This window comes from Cygnus atratus, chromosome 8 (assembly GCF_013377495.2).
Source record: "Cygnus atratus isolate AKBS03 ecotype Queensland, Australia chromosome 8, CAtr_DNAZoo_HiC_assembly, whole genome shotgun sequence".
Taxonomy (NCBI): Eukaryota; Metazoa; Chordata; class Aves; order Anseriformes; family Anatidae; genus Cygnus; species Cygnus atratus.
In genome coordinates this window covers 11,680,032-11,698,730 of record NC_066369.1, presented here as the reverse complement: position 1 = coordinate 11,698,730, position 18,699 = coordinate 11,680,032, and the positions used below count along the sequence as shown (strand labels likewise).

General features: G+C 37.7%; 2 protein-coding genes across 5 annotated transcripts in view; one reads left to right on the top strand and one right to left on the bottom strand.

Annotated features, from left to right (window-relative positions):
* Positions 1 to 18,699, top strand: part of RALGPS2 (Ral GEF with PH domain and SH3 binding motif 2) — a 117,454-nt gene that overhangs the window by 65,532 nt on the left and 33,223 nt on the right. The window lies entirely within an intron of this gene.
* ANGPTL1 (angiopoietin like 1) lies at positions 1,357 to 18,350 on the bottom strand. The gene is made up of 5 exons (XM_035537738.1): positions 18,220 to 18,350; positions 10,985 to 11,840; positions 5,770 to 5,963; positions 2,591 to 2,861; positions 1,357 to 1,544 (listed from the first exon to the last, which is right to left on the bottom strand). The coding sequence occupies exons 2-5, from the start codon at positions 11,808 to 11,810 to the stop codon at positions 1,357 to 1,359; spliced, it is 1,479 nt and encodes a 492-aa protein (XP_035393631.1). The 5' UTR covers positions 11,811 to 11,840; positions 18,220 to 18,350.

The window sequence follows — 18,699 nt, the reverse complement described above, 5'->3', positions numbered from 1 at the left end:
ATTTTGTGTGGTGTCAGATTAAATTAGATAAACTGTATAGCTAATTACGGTTATTAAATCTCTTTGAGACTAAAAACATCCTTCTTAGTGTATAGACTCCAGTACCTAAAGTGAACATTTTGTTTCAGATTTTGGAAGCATCTTTTATGGCATTTCTTAAAAATTGGGAAAATTACATATTAATCCCAGTGGAAATTAGATATCCAGAAGGCAAAAAATTTAATATAGAGAATATCATAGTAGTACCTACAGAGGGGAAGGGAAATACGTTGTAAGAGCAGTCCAAGTTTGGGGGTGGCAGGGAGAATACACTCAGAGCTAATTCCTAATCTATGTCAGCAGAAAGCTGTGTTGGAGGAAAACTTGTTAATATGCAGAGATGTGGTCCCATGAACTACTGCGTGTGGACATCTGTTCAGACCTCATCACTCCTAACTGGAGCAGGAGAGGGGTCTCCAAGTGTTAAGCCATGATTTTATTATCAGGACTTTTCGTTTTGCCATCTAAGTTCAAAGTATCAAGAGATGTTTTTTAAGTAGGATGTTTGAATATGAAAGGGGAAAGTTTAAAAAAAAAAAAAAAAATCAATTTGGTTGTCTTGAGTTTATCAACTGCTTCATACAATCCATTTCTTTTTCTTACATGAGGAACACTTTGTGTAGGTGTTCTACAGAAGGCAGGATATGCAGGTCTTAAGGAATTCTCTACACCATTAAGAATTTTTATTTTATGTTTAATTAATCACTTCATTTTGAAATAATTATTGGCTGAAAAATCTCCCTCAGCTGGGAAGCTAGAATGTCTTCAATTTTTGGGTAGCTTCTTGGAGTAAATCTTAAACAGTAATGTGAAGTCAGATTTTCATTGAAACTAATACCAACGTTTTTAAATAAATTGTTAAATAACTAATTAATTTTCACATTAAAGCAAGACAATGTCATTTCACATATTTACATTTAAGGGTTGAGCTGACCTGAAAAAGCATAAGCTTTTTAACTGAAAAAGCTTATATCTTGTCATTTTTCTGGATTTTTTTTACCAGCCTTAATGACTGTTTGCATAAAGTATGTTGGACTTGAAAAAAGATAAATACGCTTTGCAAATGTGAACATTTGCTTTTGTGAATGTATGTTTAAAAAACACTGTCATTTACAGTAGAAAAGGTTTCTGTGGGGGGGGAAAAAAAAGGGGAGGTGGGATGGGGAACACAACTTGGGAAAAAGGAAAATCATAGGCCTGCATTTTGCAGGGGCAGATTGTGCAAAATAATGATTTAAAAGTAATATTTTATTTTTGTGGAACTCAAGCACTGCGAAGTTTATACTTGATTGCTTGAGCACTGTGGGATTTTCCTCCTCAGTCTATAGGTCTGATCATCATCTGAACTGCTTTCAAGGAGTAGGAACCTCCCCGGTACTCAGCCCAAAATATCCCATCCTGATACTTGCTCCTGTAGTGGCCACCTCTGTACCAGACACCATTGAGATTTGAATGTGCGCACGCGTTGTACCACCAGCCGCCTTTGTGGAAATGAGCGCAGTTTCCTGTAGAACAGAGAAATCAGTAAACGTCAGCATTCAAAGAGGAGAAATGCTAAAGATCAGCAAACGCTTTCATGTTCTTACTAATTCTTAGCAGGGACCTTTTGGCACTTTGTGTTATGTTGTGGTCCTATCAGTTGCTGCTTCTACCTAAATTATGTGTTCTGTTGTAACACCTGTTGCTTAGAGGGAAGATTATTAACACAGTACTTAACAAGGCAGCTGTAAACTAAGGAGACCAACTCTCTTCAGAACACCAGTAGTGCTTCTCTATGAGCTAGCATTTAAAGCACTCGGGTTATGTGCTGTTTAGAAATACTTCAGTGGAAGTAATGTGACTTGATGCAGTCCCAAGGAGCACTCAGGTCCACAGTTCCACAAAGCTGCTTGTAACTGGTGCATTTACCATTAGAGGTTTCTTGCAATGGCCTGCAATGTTTGTCTAGCTTTATGGTTATTGACAGTTGAGGAAAAAGCAAAGAATAATTATTCAGTGCAGATGAATTATTACATTCTGCAACTTTTCTTTTACCACTAAGGCTTTAAGGGGAAGGCAGAGAGAGTAGAAAAGAACCAAAAAAACCTGTTCTTCAGTAAGGAGAATTAAATGAAGTCATCTGTCCATTTCTCATGTATTGGTACGTGACTAAGCCTGTACCCAGCTGCAGGTCTTTCTGTGCTGTTCAGAAGCTTTTGTTCATGGGGGTTATTGTTCAGTGGCCCCCTCACTACTCACTGAGAGATCACCTGAGAAGGTACTCTGACTGCAAAGAATCACAGGTAAATGACAGGGTAGTCATTGAGCTAACTGTAAAGCTTGCTCAAGTGTGTCTGCAGTGAAGATAATAGAATTTGAATTTCTGAACCGTGCAGTGGCTTGGGTGGGAGCCTGTCAATGCAATGTGTTGTCTCTACCTATTTAAAGCATCTTTTAGTAGAATTGCTCTGTCAGAATTTGAGTACTTTATCTGTATTAATTCCTTCTTTAAAGGTGGTATCACTAATGGGATTACTGTATTTGTTTTTCAAGTACATACCAGTGTCCTTACCTGAATACATATCCCTGTCTCTGTCCAGTGTTGTAAACTGCTTTCCGTTGTGCCATATCATGGAATCGCCTGCGTTTCCTTGGTATGTTCCTAAGCGTAGCCTGTAGAACTCATTTTCGGGCTCCAAGCGGAAACTGCTGTATTCTGCATAGACTTTCTTATTGCTCCAGTCCTCTAATTCTATCAGTAGTCTGTAGTTATCCTGATTGGTAAGCATGTAAATGTTTTCTAGTCCCAGCCAGTATTCTCCATCAATGTTTCCAAATCCTTTCTGTACAGAAGATCAGAAGGTGATATTTGTTTAGTTTATCTTGGTCATCAAACTTTTTTCAGCAGGAGTAGTATAAACCAATGGAACTGGGGTACTGTAACCATTTAAGCTTCAGAATGACTGCTTGACGCATACATTTAAATGCTTTGTTTTGCTGCCTTTAGCCACTGATTCAATTGGACTGCTACAACAATATGAGGTAGTACCAGAATCAGCAAAGGTAGCAAGATTGTCTGTTTTCTATGATCTCCTCTTCTCAAGATAAAGGGTGAGAGAACAGGAGCTGAAAAAACATATTTTTGGCTAAGTTAAGGGATTTATAAAAATGTATGAACAATGAATTGTAATGGGGTATGTTTCTAGGTTGGAAAAGGTGATCATGGATCAGCAATTTCAATTTTTCAGGTAACAAAATTTTTGTTGCCTTTCTATGCAGCTAGCATTGGTTTTTAGTGTCAATGTTATCACGTACTTCATCTGTACTCTCTGTTAGGCTTACTAGAAATGAAATCTGAAGACAATTTTCCTTTGAAATCACAGATTACCAGTTTGGTATCTGTGAAGTGATACTTCGTGCCTGTTGTCTCTTATCCCTGAGTGAACCAGTGGTGTTAGTGTTCAGAGTTGTAGTGAAGGTAGGTGCATTCCCCCATCATAGCTACCTGTTAGGCTTCCTAGGTTCTGATGGCTTCCTACCCTCTTTCTCAGGTCACCGGTTATATAGGATATGCTGCTTGGAATCACTTTCTGGGGAAGTCCCTCTCCAGTAAAGAAATGTTCTAGGCCACTACCTCAAGCTGCAGTTCTACAAGCAGCTTAAGTTGATGTAGGATCATACCACTATCTAAAATCAAAGCAGTGCCTGTCTCCTGCAGGCTTGGGGTAGAGTGGCTATAAAGCTGTGCAGAGGAAAGGGATCTGGGGGTGTTGGTCGATGCTTGCCTGAACTTAAGCTGGCAGTGTGCCCAGGTGACCAAGAAGGCCACCGGTGTCCTGGCTTATGTCAGGAATAGTGTAGCCAGCAGAGCCAGGGAGGTGATCGTCCCCCTGTACTCTGCTCTGGTGAGGCCGCACCTCGAGTGCTGTGTTCAGCTTTGGGCTCCTCAGTATAAGAAGGACATCGAGGCCCTGGAGCGTGTCCAGAGAAGGGCTACGAAGCTGGTGAAGGGCCTGGAACACGAGTCCTGTGAGGGGCGGCTGAGGGAACTGGAGTGGTTTAGTCTGGGGAAGAGGAGGCTCAGGGGAGACCTTATTGCTCTCTACAACTCCCTGAAAGGAAGGTGTGGGGAGCTGGGGTTCGGCCTCTTCTCACAGGTAACTAGTGATAGGACTAGAGGGAACGGCCTCAAGTTGTGCCAGGGGAGGTTCGGGTTGGAAATGAGGAGACATTTCTTCTCAGAAAGAGCAGTCAGGCGTTGGAATGGGTTGCCCAGGGAGGTGGTGGCATCACCGTCCCTGGGGGTGTTTAAGGAAAGGTTGGACCTGGTGCTTAAGTGAGAAATCAGCTGGGAGCAAGTTTAGTCAAGGTTGGCCTGCTATTAAGCACCAGTTACAGACTTAATAAACTTTCATTGTATTATGTTCAAAATGTTTTCAGTTACTTCATAAGACATGCCATAACTACCCAATGGCATATTGGGGTGGGGACAACACTCACCACTGTTCTAAGAAGTAAAGACATTGAATAACTGTTACAGAGGAATAATTAAGATTTGAATGATAAAATTCTACAAATGCAATGCAGAAAATGAAAATCCTCATAGTAATCTTGTCATTTTCTTTGCATATATGATATCTTCAGAATATTCATTGAGTTAAACGTGGCTTAGTTCTCTCTTCAATATTAACACATGAGAATTGCAGCTCAATTTAAAGTGAGCACAGTGTCACAGGGAAAAACTGTACTGTATGAATGAAGTTAAGAAAGTATTATAAAAAGATGTTCATATTTCCTGCCTAGCATGTAGTTACTCCAAAGCAACATTTGTTTTTTGTCCTAGGTATTATGCTCGTTAGTGCATAGTATCATGGTAACGTGTTTCCCTCATACCAGCCCTTACATGTTCAGGAGTTATCTAATGTGATCTTAAAGGTGTAGGTTGATTCCTTTAATCACAGCATGGTTAGGGTTGGAAGGGACCTTCAAGCCCACCCAGTTCCAGCCCCCTGCTGTGGGCAGGGACCCCTCCCACCAGCCCAGGCTGCCCCCAGCCCCATCCAGCCTGGCCTTGGGCACTGCCAGGGATGGGGCAGCCACAGCTCCTCTGGGCAGCCTGTGCCAGTGCCTCACCACCCTCACAGTAAATAATTTCCTCCTTATATCTGGTCTAAATATACCCTCTTTTAGTTTAAAACTCTTTTTAGTTTAAATTCATTGCTAGGAATAGTTTCAAGTTGAGGCCATGATCCCACAAATCTATTAGTGTGCCTAAATGAATAATTCCGCTGGCTGAGATTGCTTACTCATAGGGGAGACGGTTAAGCTTTTTCAGTATTTATTGTAGTTCTCTGTGTATTAATAGAAAGCATGTGTTTAGTTAGGTCCTATTAATAAATAACTTCCCAGTCGCTGTCTAGGGTAGCATGTCTCTCAACCATTGTTGTTGTGCGTTACAAATGTAGGCTCTTTCAGACTGTAAGTCAGTCAATGCAAAGTTAAGTAATGCTTTCAGTGAAAGGGAATGTTCCTACTGAAATATATCCCTCTTTGAGGAATGACCCTTCTGGATGATTAATTTCCTTTCTAACTTAAGCAACTAGCTATTTCCAACACTTCAGTATATCATTCAGTAGAAACATTTGGAATGAAGAATTGCGTTGGAAACGTTAGCACCTTCTTGATAGTGGTAGATAATGTAGTCACTGTCACCCCAAAATGAAGCTGCTGATTTTCAGAATTTGAGTTTACCTTGTAACTGTCCCAGTTCCTGAAAAAGTTGACAGAGCCATCTGTCCTCTTCTGAATAACTGCCCATCCTCCAGGGTCCAAGCTGTTCTCACACCATAGCTGCATCGGTTCATTACTGTTTTCAGGCTTGATCATATAAATCCCGCTGTTGGAATACCCAGCTTCTTTGGCTTGTTGGCAGTCTTTGAATGGACCTTTTTGAAAAGAAGTACAGTAAGCATACAAGCTTGGCTATGGTGTGCACGTTGTTCGAGGATATTTGATATTTTAGTGAAAGACTTAGAAACAATGGAAAGTCAATAATTCAGTTAAGGTAAAACTACCGTGAAAAACAGTGTAAAAAGTTACTCTGTGTATGCGTGTGATATATATATATATATATATATCTCAATATCCTATGCGTATATATATCTTTAATAACTTCACTTTGCTAAACGGATAATACACTTCAGTTATCAGCACCTGATTTTTATCTGTTCGTGTCAAAGATTTGTTCTCATATTCGTGATGTTGAAGAAGTGCAGAAATTATCATTTTTATTAACTGTTTTCTCTTTTACCATTTAGACAGAAGTTAAATGACAGTTTATTTCATTGCCTTGGGCACCCATTTGAAACTGGTCAAAGCTGAAAATCAAGAAAACCAGACACAAAACACCCAAACCAAAACGAAGCCCCCCACACTTGAACACACAGTGGTAGATAGTTTCTGTAAGAAATACTTACTCCCAGAGTCTACAGATGTGGAATTTAGGGATAGAGTATTCTTATGCTGCATCACTCTTTAACCTTTATATACTTACCTGGTTCCAGGAGCAGCCTGCTAATGGTAGGTAGGAGTCTGTGCAAGTTTCAAATTCTGTCCATGTGGGAAATATGCAAATGGATACTGAAGAAGAAAATATGCAAGTGGTGGCAAAGGGCTTTTGAGCAGCTAACAGGGCCCACATACGTGTTTTCAGGGTTATGATTCTAAAGAAACATGCAGTTGACAGTGCTGCTTGAAAGCTCTATTTCGGACCACGTGAATACTGGTTTTACAAATACTGCTTACAGAAGAGCATCTAGTAAGAAACCAGCAGCTTAAATACTTCTAAAATCTTTAAAATCATTGCTTTGTATAGTTTGCCTTTCAGTTTTTCAGTTTTAGGTAGTATTTTCATCTGCTTTTTTTTTTTTGAAAACTGTCTGTTGTGTCATTATGTCAGTTGAGTTGATCAGAGACGAGCTATTTAGTAATGAAAAGCAGGATATGTTCTGATGGCTAGTAAGTGTCGGATGCCTTAAATGTATTTGAAAATTCAAATTCAGTTAATCTGAAAAAGAAATTACCTACTGCTTTCCTTTCTTTTTTTAAGACTCAGTTTCTCAAATCTGCTTGGAAGTTCGTAGAAAACCCTCATCATTCACAGAAGAAACTAATGTGCAAAGAAGCATAAAAGATTGTTGTTGAGGTTATTTTTTAATTAAAAGTAGAGGTTGAGTGGAAGTGACCTTCACTGCAGATTAATTTTCCATGACAAAAGCAAATTGAAAATCACTTTTTAAAAAAGTAATTTTAAGGTAGTAGTTGCTAGGTGTATAAGTTTGTAATTAGCAGGAAATCCATAGAACATTTCATATTAATTAGCATGCAAAAAGTTTGTGTAATGAAGGTGACTTCTTGCAGCTTCTGGTTGCAGCCATGCTAGGAAGCATGCTGCAGGCATTGTGCCATAGTTGGAAGTCCTGCTGCATACTGTGCTGTCAACATTTGATGTTTTTGTCATTCTTACAGTGCTTGCAATAATAGCTTGGGAAAGAAATAATGTAGCTTTGATATACTCGTGCCTTTTTTCTTGCTCATGATTAAAATGTCCATGTAGATTGTGTACATTGCAACATTTGTACAGTGGGCTTCCTGGGCTAAGTTAGCCTCGTTTCCTGTCCTTGATTACCTAAAGTAAATTTGGGATCTGTACAACTGAACATGAAGGTCATTCTAGAAGTATTATTGCCCAGCAATTATTGCATTAGAAGAAGTGTGAACAGAGAAGTAGGTTTTTAATAACTTTAATTAAACATTGAAAATAGCTCAATTAGATCTGCTAAGTATTATTTCCTGTGATTTCCTCTAGAGGAGGTATTGAGGGCATACTTCTGCATGAGAGAACTGAGCAGATGTTTGGAGTGATATTAAGTAGCTTTTAAGGCAGACAAAATTGTACTAGTTCAAGTTCTTGAAATTTAGCTGGCATTAAGGTCGCAGGATGTAATTTATCTGTTTTTTGATACTTAGATTTGTCTGTGGGCTTATTGGAAGTTAATGTTGCAGTAGAGATGACAAACTTCTGCTTTTAGTATTAGGAAATCCAACAAATCCCATAACTTTTGGTGTATAGTCTTAAAACATTTTTGAAAAGTAAATTTTATTACATCTAATTATTGTAAATTCCTGGTATTAGAACAGATCCATTTCTTGTTCAGTGGAAATGCTAAGATTTGTGAAAGAGTGAAAGATTTGCCACGGTGTTGGTGTGGGTAGAGGCGCTCTGGCTGATGAAAAAAGCCATAACTGTTTAAAGTCTTATTGCCTTTATAAATTCAGTTTGAAAATGTATTACCTGTGTAAGGAATAGATACTTCATGCATATCTTCTGTAACAGTCTGTGTACACTAAGCTGCTGGGACAAACTGACTTTGGTTATAGTTTTTAACTAATTGTAAGTTATAAATAATCTGAGAAGATGACCTGTTAAATAATTTACTTCTAAAATCAAGTTTTAGACTTATGATTTAGTACGCATCATATTCAATTTTAAATTAAATGGTAGAGAGGGAAAGCAATTAAATACTTTTAGTTGGAATCTTAGTAAAACAGTGGCTGAATCCTATTTCAAGGATGGCAAGTGTTATCTTGAACAGGTAACAGAAACCATGCTTGTGTAAGCTTCATAGGGAGCATTTTAGTCAGTAGTAAAGAATAAATCCTCCCCCACACTCCAAAAAAAAACCACCACTGGACCTCTGCTTAAAAACAAGTTGCATTGTTATCTGAGATACATTAGCAGTAGAGTGGGTTGTGTGTGTAGAATTTTTGTAGCTGTTTAATTTTTTACACTGTGGCAATAAAACCTGGGGGAGATGGCTCTTACTGCAAGGATTTAGATAACTGTGGCAACTATAATTCACAGGAACGTATTTCCTCAATTTCTAGAGCAATCTTAATGTAAATTAAACTGTTCAGAAAATTAGATCTTTCTTCTGTTCCCCCGGATATTTTTCATTTTGATCCCTACCAACAATTTAAAACATGCACTGACCTTTCTGTAAAATTCTTGTGCGTGCAAGTATTTGTTTACTATGATTTCTTCAAATACAGTTGGAAAAAGCTCCTGATTTTTTGGTCTGGTTGCTTATTCTGTCATAACCATGTCTTTGACAGTCCTGTTTCTAGATGGGACTGTTTAGTTTTTATTGGTGTTTTTGGGCGTCTTAATACATTATAAACAGTCACGATCTTTTAACTGTAAATTTCATTTTTCTGTAGCATAGGGAATTTTGCTTCTGTACATCATTAAATATGCTTACCTTCATTTCAAACAAGAGTGATAATAACTAGGCGTTGTGTTGCAATTTGGTTTTGGTGATTGATGGTCTACCAGCTGGAGCGACTCTCAACCCTCATTTTCCCCAAGATACTGCAAGAAGCACTTAAACTTCAAACTCAAGACAAATATTGAGTAAAAAAATTGTACAGCTTGTAATAAGCTTCCTAAGATTCCTTTTTGTGTTCCCTTGCAAAAATGGGTTCAAACTCGGTAGGGGTAAAGGGGTTGATGGTTTAGAGAACTGGCAGATGGTTTAGAGAAAATATTTAGTGCTATCGCTTCATTTTTATATGTACATCAGGCATATAATGAGAGAGAAACACATGCATTAAAAAACAAAGAAAACTTTGAAACATGGGCTTTCTGGGAAGCAGGAAATCACTTTTTTTAGAATTATGCTTTTGCTGTCTGACCGGACATTAATGCTTTTATATTAGCTGTTTCCTTTGTGTCATGATGTGTGACTTAAATTCATGTGACATCTGGCATTTTAGTTGGGATTGTGCCTGAACGTTTTGCAGACCCTGAATAAAAATAGTTGTTCTCTACAACTCAGCAGCAGCTAGTTGTTTGTAATGTTGTGGAACAGTCGCAAATAAATGTTTGCCTTCATCTTAGGAACCAAGCTGAATTTCTAACTGTGACTAAAGGCAATTTAAAAGGGGGGAGGAGAGAGGGGAAACAACCCTTTTGCTGTGCAAGTTAACAGAAGTCAAGAACAAGAGCTAGTATGGATGTCTGAGAACAATGTAGCTTGTTTTTGTGAATCTTTTTTTTCTTGTACTTCTTAAAAAGTTTTAATAAAGTAAGTTGTGGCAGAATTCAGGACATCTCAGCAGTAGTTAATTTTCCTGTCACTAGTTTTGTTTCTAGTGATATATGAATTTGTGTAATGGCCTAAAGAATGTAATGTATGAAGATGTGATACAGCCCCTTAATGTATTTTCATAATATTTATGGTATTAATTTAACTTGACATCAGATTGCTGGGAATGTAGTTACTCATTTTAAATTTTCAAAGTTGAATGCATCTAATTAGACCTAGCCTTCATTCAATTATCCTTTCAGACTTATCTCTGGAGTATTTCAGCCAGAGTCATTGCACCACTGTGCTGGTGGATTTACACGCTCATTTTAAAGCAGTTCAGAATTCAAGGAGTAAAATTCTTCTAAGAGGGAGTAACTTCTGGCAAATGTATGTGTGTAACTATACAGGACAACTGCTTAAAATTTTGTCTACTGAAGATTAGTTATCTTTTCTGGCATTCACTGTTTCTAGTTACTGTTTCATGTAACTAGTAGGAATCCTCAGAGAGAGTGGTAAATACTAGAAAGCATATGCTAAAAACGAATTTTCATTCCATCTGAATGAATTTTTCATTTCAACCCAACTGGAGACGCAAGCCCCAAGACTTTGTGACTCAAAGGCGTTAATTCTTCAGACTGAATTTCTGAATATCAGCTATTTCAACAAATTCGTCTTCTGCAGCTATACCTTAAAATCACAATCGGGAGGAAGGACTAGCTGTACCAGTTACCTTTAATTTTTCATTCCAGTTCTATAGTCAGGACAGTTTCCCTCTGAAGCAGAGAAATCTCAGGTTAGATAAACAATAGGTAACTCACCTTCGTTAATTAAAGCCAGCGGTGGTACTCTGAAAGGACTCTTTGTAGGTGAAGTAGCTGGATCAGGCGGTGGTCTTACATCTCTGTCTCTAGGGTAACCCGGGTCTCGCTGTATCTCGTTACCTCCCAGAAGAACGGGGGTGTATGGCTGACTGTTGGGGATGTGCTGGGGCACCACCTGGACAAGCGGTGGAGACCCATGGGTGTCCTGCCGCGAGAAGATTCTCAAGCACTGCTCTTCCAGGAGGGAGATAATCACAGACTGATTATTTACAAGATCGGTCAGTGCTGCGTATTTTACTTCAAGCTCCTTGTATTTTGTTGCCATCTTCAACATTTCTGTTGTAACATTAAGGACTTTGTTTTCCAGTTGGGAAAGTTCAAGAGAGTTATCACGCTTTCGAATTATCTCATGCAAGAGTTGCATATAGAGTTGAGTGACCCGAGAGTTCATATTACGGCTTTCCTTCCTCAGTAACTTTACTTCATTCACGATGTTTCCATCCACATCCACCACCAACTGCAAGATGTCGATCTCCCGCTTTTGCTTGGACAGCACATCCTTCAAGTTCTCTATGTCCATTCTTGTGACTTCATCTTTTCTGTTACCAGTACCTGGTTCGTTAGTATTCACACAAATTGGCCCTGTGATCTTCTGTTCAGGGACCAAGAAGGTGTAACCACATTTCTTTCCTTCCTCTCCACTGTCTGCTGAACGAGGATGCCTCCGTTGGGATGTCTTATTGAGCGTTGATTGTTCGGTACAGCGCCCGATAGAAAGCAGTAGGAACAACAACACACCCAAAGTCCATTTAAATATCTTCATTCTGAAGCAGGTATGATGACCTTCAGAAGACTGTTGAACGTATGGAAGGTAAAATAATTAGAGCTGTAATGAAGGCAGCTGTAATTGAAGCAGGTGTAGTGCTTCAGTTGCCTAAACTGAGTTTTGCAATGCTTATGTGCGTGTAGACAAGCATTTGAAATCTTCAAGTTAGATTACATTAGGTTAGTTTCTACTCCCTGCAAATAAAGCACAAGCTTATAGGCCATGCATGGTGCTTGCAGAATATTGTCAGAAGAGGGAAGTACGGAGGCAGTGATTATTTTTCAAAAACTTTTATATACATAAATTTTGGACTTTGGATTGGACAAGTCTTTCTGTGCTTTTGTTAGGTTCATGTATATACCTGTAGGCATATACTTTCAAGTATTTTATACATACTTATGTATATGCACATGTTTTTCAAGTTTATGTACACACAAACATGGTAGACTTGAAAAATATATGTAAAATACACACGTGCACCCTGCTATAACACTACTTTTGAGCATTAATGTTAGGTAGAGTATGAGCTAAACATAGTTGTCTTTAATGTTGATGAAAATTACATATTTGAGTAACTTCAAATTCGTAAGGAAAGCCAGTAGCGTGGTTTGAACTGCACTTGTGTATCCCTACTTAGCTATTTTTTAATTGTTGTCACACTGCTTTCATATATTGGAGAATGTGTTTATCCTAATAGCGTTGAAGTGTTGGGTATTTTATCAGTCTAAATACCACACTGAAGTGTTTCATTCACGTGCTAAGAAAATAATGTATTTCTTTTAACTCGGTGTAAAGAACTGAAATGCAATGATAAAAACACAGAAATAGTTTGAGAGTCATTTTTCACTTTGATTTCAAATATTTGAGATGATTAACAAAGGTAGCACAAAAACTGGGGGGGGGAAACACCTCCCATTACATGTTTAATTTGGCTTGTCAAGTAGATCGCTCTTCCCTCTGATCCCAGCTGCTGATCTGGCTGTCCTTTGCAGTCTAATGTTAGCAGTTGTACAAGCCTGGTACAGTGGCCTTTGTGTGGTTGCATAGAAGAATAAAATAAACCCAGAGAAGGCTAGCAATTTTCATGTTGTTCCTGCCAAATTCAAGTTTAAGTGCATTTGCAATCCTGAAGCGGTTACCCTGATGGAAGAGCAGATGAGTACTGCTTCCTTGGCCTTCAGCTTTACAAATGGTAAGATGGCTTTGATGCCAGGTCACTTCTCTGCGTTCTGGTGCTGGCTTTAATATTATTGCTGCAAGTGACATCTGTTCAGAGTAAATCTATCAAGTCTTTATTTTTTGCCTCTATTAAGAGCAGTGGATGCAAATTTCAAAATATTCTATGTGCAATCAGGAATTATTTCTAGGTTTCTTTAGCAAATGGTTTATTGTTGCCTGAAAATAAATTTTATTTTGTTGACAGTTGTATTCCAAGCTCTGCTGTAGAGGAGAAGAAAATATTTACGTTTAACACTTTGAAAATAATTTCTTGCTTTACAATAAATGGAAGGAATACATAAAAGCTTGAGAATATTTATATTTAAATATTTGTCTCTATATATTTCACTCTTAATATGTAGCAATAGGTGTTTGGGTATATGGACTGCTACTTTCTTTTCAGAAATAGAATTTGGTTAAAAGGTTCGTTACTTGTTTTCCGCTGAAGGTATACCTTCTATTAAAAAAAAAAAAAAGTATCGCTTTTCTCTGGGGCTAGCTGTGTATTTTTCTTTAGTAATTTCAGACTTTAAAATATTAATCGCTTAGGCAGTGCTCAGAGTTGGAAGTTCATTAGGTTAAATTTTCTCATGAATCGTGGTAAAAACGCGGGCAATAAGTCTGTGGTATTTAACTTGAGAACGATGAGCTGAACTAATTGTCCAAAGTTTGACACCTCTGCAAAGTCCCTTAAATTATTTTTCAATATTTTAAGTTCAGTAGCAGGAAAGGTGACTTCATGGCACATTAAGAGTGAAACTGTAGTACCAGTATTCTACTATTTCTTCTTTTCACAATATATAGTGGCTACTTCATAGCCCTAAAAGGTGAATAACAGTTTAGACCCTGGCAGGTTTTTTTTAAGACCCTATACGGTTACTAAAATAATCAGTGCCTGGGGGGTGGAGGGGAGGAAGCAATATATTTTTCCCCTGAAACACATTAAAACTGAAGTGAATATTTAAAAAATAAACGTTTTGCAGTGCAGCCCCCCGGCTGACCAGGTATGCTGTAGCAGTTTGCTTTCCACATATCTTTTAAGCATTATGTTCATTTTGAGTATGTATTGGGTAAAATTAGAACTTTTGTCAATATCTGTGCTGTCAGGCCATAAAATCAATGAAATCACCGAATGTAGCATAACCAAATGCAACAGCTGCACAACGTTATGCCTTAAAACTTTTAAGTAATTCAAGCATCTTGAACTAAACTGACTCATTGAGATAAACAGAGATGAGCAGCTTCTGAGAACCTACTTGATAGGTAAAATGCGTGCTTCCATGGAAATCTTGGTGTTGAAAAAAAATGAAATGTTTTAAGATGTTGCTTGGGGTGTTTGAGCAGCGTAATGCTGAACTTGTTATACAAGAATTGGTTCTGTGTAAGATATTTACCTGGAGTTTTAATCATCTTAGAAGGAAATGAAAATACTGTTTCAGAAATTTCCTGATGTTCTGGGCAGGCAGCTTAAAAAAATATAAACTGCTTATCCAGAATATCCCCAAATGATGGCCTAATATGTAAGACTTTAAAATGACAAATATTAGAGTTGGGAAGTAGTTGGAGGGTTTTCTTTAATTAGCTGCCTTATGTCACAGGTTCCCAGTTTAGATTCTTAGGTTGTGTCATAACTGCTAGGAGATAAAGTAGTTGAGGCTCAGAGTCTTAAAGGCTTCCTGCAAGTCTAGAGTTGCTTGTGGTGAGGGGTATTGTTGAAATACCTGAATACAAACCTTGAAAAATAAGCAAGAGAGATGGTGATTACAGATGCTATCACTTTAAAATGTATTATATAAATCTGTATGAGCTGTCATGTTTTTGAAGTTAGAATATACTGTCACTTTGTCATGTTTCTGTGCTGAGCAGTCTTGTGTCAGATTTCTGAAGTGGCATTGCCTGTGTTCTGGTGTGCTGATGTTTTTCTATTGCATCTGCAGAAGAACATGTAGAACTACTCAGAGCAATGCAGGCTTCATAATCATGTTGTTGGAAATGTTCAAAGTTGTGGATAGGGTTTCAATACCATTTTAAGTTTAATGCTGTTTCTTTTCTAGATTGATCCCTATAAATGAAAGTCTTATTTCCAAAATTAGTTTTTATTACTTGAAAAAGTGCTAAAAGGAACAAAATTCCAATTTAATAGAGCAAAGTAACGTAGTAGCTACTATTTTTAATTTTTACTGAGAAATTACAAGAACATGGGCTGTGTTAGCTAAAAATATTGTATTGCTTATAAATATTAGAGTTGCAGGGATGGGGAAGTGTGGAAGCTAATATATATTTGACTTTTTAAAAAAAACTATCTCCACAGCAAACAATTTGTTCTCTGTTGAACTGCTTTGAATTTCATGTCCAACAGGAAATAAAATTTGGAGACCCACAGCACAAATTAGAAAATCTGTTCTTTCAGAGCTGATGAAGACCACTTCTCCTTGGGCAATGTAGGTTGTTATGACTGAATGTAAGGGAAGTATTGCAGGTAAATGTGAACGTAGACTTCCCTTTGTATGGACAGCGTGGTGCTGTACGTATCTTTATCCAGAAGATTTGTCAAAAGGATATGGTCAGATGATAAATACCGCACGTGCCCTTTTTCATAAGCCTCCATTTATCATCACGTACAGCAGGAAGAAAAACAGCCAGTTGTTTTTGATTTGTTTTTGAGAAAGTAAGTGATAATGGTGAAAAGGAAGGTTCTGTGAACATGACAGCAGTTAATCAGGGAGCTCTACTATTGATGTTACGCATACTTTGTTTTATGTTAAGCATTATCTAAGCAGCTAAAATAATTAGAGCTATTTATATCTACACAAATAAGCACAGCCTTCGTGTGGTTTTAGTTTAGAAGTGGGTTCATAGCATTGCAAGTTGTATTGCTGTGGGGAGAACGCTACAGAAGAAGTGTTCACGTGGATTTCTGATGTATCTGTGTTTTTGTAAATTAATTTCCCCTGTATAAACAAATGCTTCTCCAGTAAGTCACTCTGCCTTTGGTGGAATAACGGGATTGCTTTCAATTGTGTTGACTGGAATCCAGGAACAATACATTTGTGGGTTTTCTTTGTCAGATATATAACATATTGATTTGCAGAATTCTACTGTTAGATGAACCGGAATCAGATCCCTTTTAGAAAAGGCCATCTAAAAATATTCAGGTGGTTTTGAAGCAGTTGCTGCCAATGTGTCATTCTACAAACGATAGATTCTTAGAAATGCTCTGCAGAAGAGGTTTGTAAACCTTGTCCTACAAGATACTCTGAAAACACAGTACAATATCATAACACTTCCAGCTTTTTGGTGAAGTTTTTTTATGTGAGGATTCCTTTACATTTGTTTGCACCAGTAATGTTTGTTTAGAGCATTTAAAAAAGCAGGTACAATAGACTGGTGCATTTTGTGTTTGCAGATGTGTTATATGGGGCCTCCAGGGTTCTCTGTGGAACAGATACGGAAGGCATCAATCATCTAGCGATGTTTGCTGTAGGAACTTGTGCTTCATTCATCGCTGAATAAATTGCAAGGACCAGACTAATAGGGCATGTTATGAACAACCAGTTGAGCCCAGTAAAACAATAATTAAAACCTGATAATAGCCATGTAGTTATTGGCCAAAGTTTACACGGCGTATTTTTCCATCATCTATGAGAGCATTCTAGTGGCAACACCATAATATTAGCAGTCCATTATTTGTTCAAAACGAAGCATTTCAAAATTTCAACTCTAAAGTTTGAAGACAGCAAAGGAGAAGGAGTTAAAATCTTGCATGTTGCCATTTTATTGCTTTAAAGTTATTGACTCAGCTGTTTTCATTTGGAAAAGATTTAGGAATTGTTCGAAGCAATGTAAATCAAAAGCTTGGGGAATAATGAATGAATGGAGACTGGCGTCCAAAGCACATAATGTAGATTTCAAATGTTTTTATTGTCGTTACTTAGGTTGTTCCTTTAATGTGTAAGAAGCACAAAAGGATAGTAAGAAAAAGGGCCCAAGAACTTGGAAAGGATCCATCTTTCTGTTTGTCAAGACTGCTTCAGACTTTTTCATTCCATAGCTCCTAAATTTTAATTTTTTCCGTAACACTTTGTCTCTTTTTAGAGTCACCCCCTTCGTTCTCTCCTATTGTGTCAGACATTGCTGAGAGTTTAATATGAACACGTAACTTAAATGGTTTCCCATTGTCCTGGATTATTTACTGTACTCTCATTGCAAAGACAGTATGAAGAAAGGCAAAAAGTGTAAAAATTCGTTTAACAAGTTTTGTTTTTTTTCTGTACCTTCATCTTGGGTTTGTAAAAGTGTTCTTTATTTAATCATTGACTTTGAAACTGTCTTTCCCCCTCTCCCACCACCCCCATAGAACTGTAACAAAACCCTCTATTTTCCACTTATTTTCCACTGTTGCCTTGCATGTTGCATTTCATTTTTCTGAAACTATTTGGAAACAAATTACTGCTAAATTAAGTTACAGTTAACTTCTCTCTCATTCCACAAACCTTTAAAGGAAGGGGTTAGTGTCCATTACAGCAATTTCTTTGGATTTTCAGTTCCATAATTGTTTGTGCTGCGGACTTAATTATTTTCTGAAGCACTGTATGACTCAAGTTTCTTGGTTGATTGTACAACTCAGACTACTTCTACTACTCAGAAGTAACATAATTAAAACTTTAGTTGAAAAGGTACACATTATTGCTACTTAGAGATGTGCACTGGTTTACTTGTTATTTTACAGTACTTTTATTGAGGTGTCCATTTTCTAGTAATGCTAGGTCTGTGCTTTAATGCTGGGCAACATAGAGCTTCCCCGAAGTCTATAGAAACTTTGGCTTTTGCTTTCTCGGGGGATCTGAATTTCATGTTAATATGTTCACAATATTTAAATTACATGCTTAACAAAGAATCTAGTAGCACTGATTTTCTGTAACTTTATAGAACATAAAATTTACAGAAGATTTACAGCTAAGCAACTGAAACTTCCAACTGGAACGAGTTAGGCAGAGTGCTTTTTAATTCTTTCCAAGTTTCCAAAGTCTACCGAATGCCACAAAAGCGAGTTTTATATTTTAGCTGTCAAACCGTTCTCAGGCTGAGAGATCTGTTTGTTCACAATTGTATGTGGATGGTAGATGCATGTACAATTCACAAATAGCTCAAAATTAGACTTGCGAGAAAGAATAACATTGAAACTTACCAAGGGGGGGAAAAAAATCTTGCAGCTGTTTTGCTTCTGTGGTAGATGGAGAATCCAGAGGCCAAGTTGCGTTGTCTCTCTGCGTTACCCGATGTTGTGGATTGTTAATCTGCAGTTGGAGTTGAAAACTGCTTTTGTCTTTCTCTGTTAGATCCAAGCTGTACTGAGGAATTGGGTTTCTCCATGCGATGACTGAGCTATTTAAATCATTTAAAAATAATAATGGGGAAAAAAAGTTCCAGTATGTTTTTATTCCAGAAAAAAAAAAGAGAGCAATGCCTCTTTGAAACTGCAGTGTTTTACTCTCACATGCAGAAGTGCACTAACCAGCTACAGCTGACCCAGATTCCATATACATCACATTTGGACAGTTTTTTTTAAACAAACACACACCAGACGTAGCCGTTCAGCCCACCTATGATGTCACTGCCAACACATGGAAAGCAGAAGAAACTCCTCCTTCGGATTTCCTATCCATAC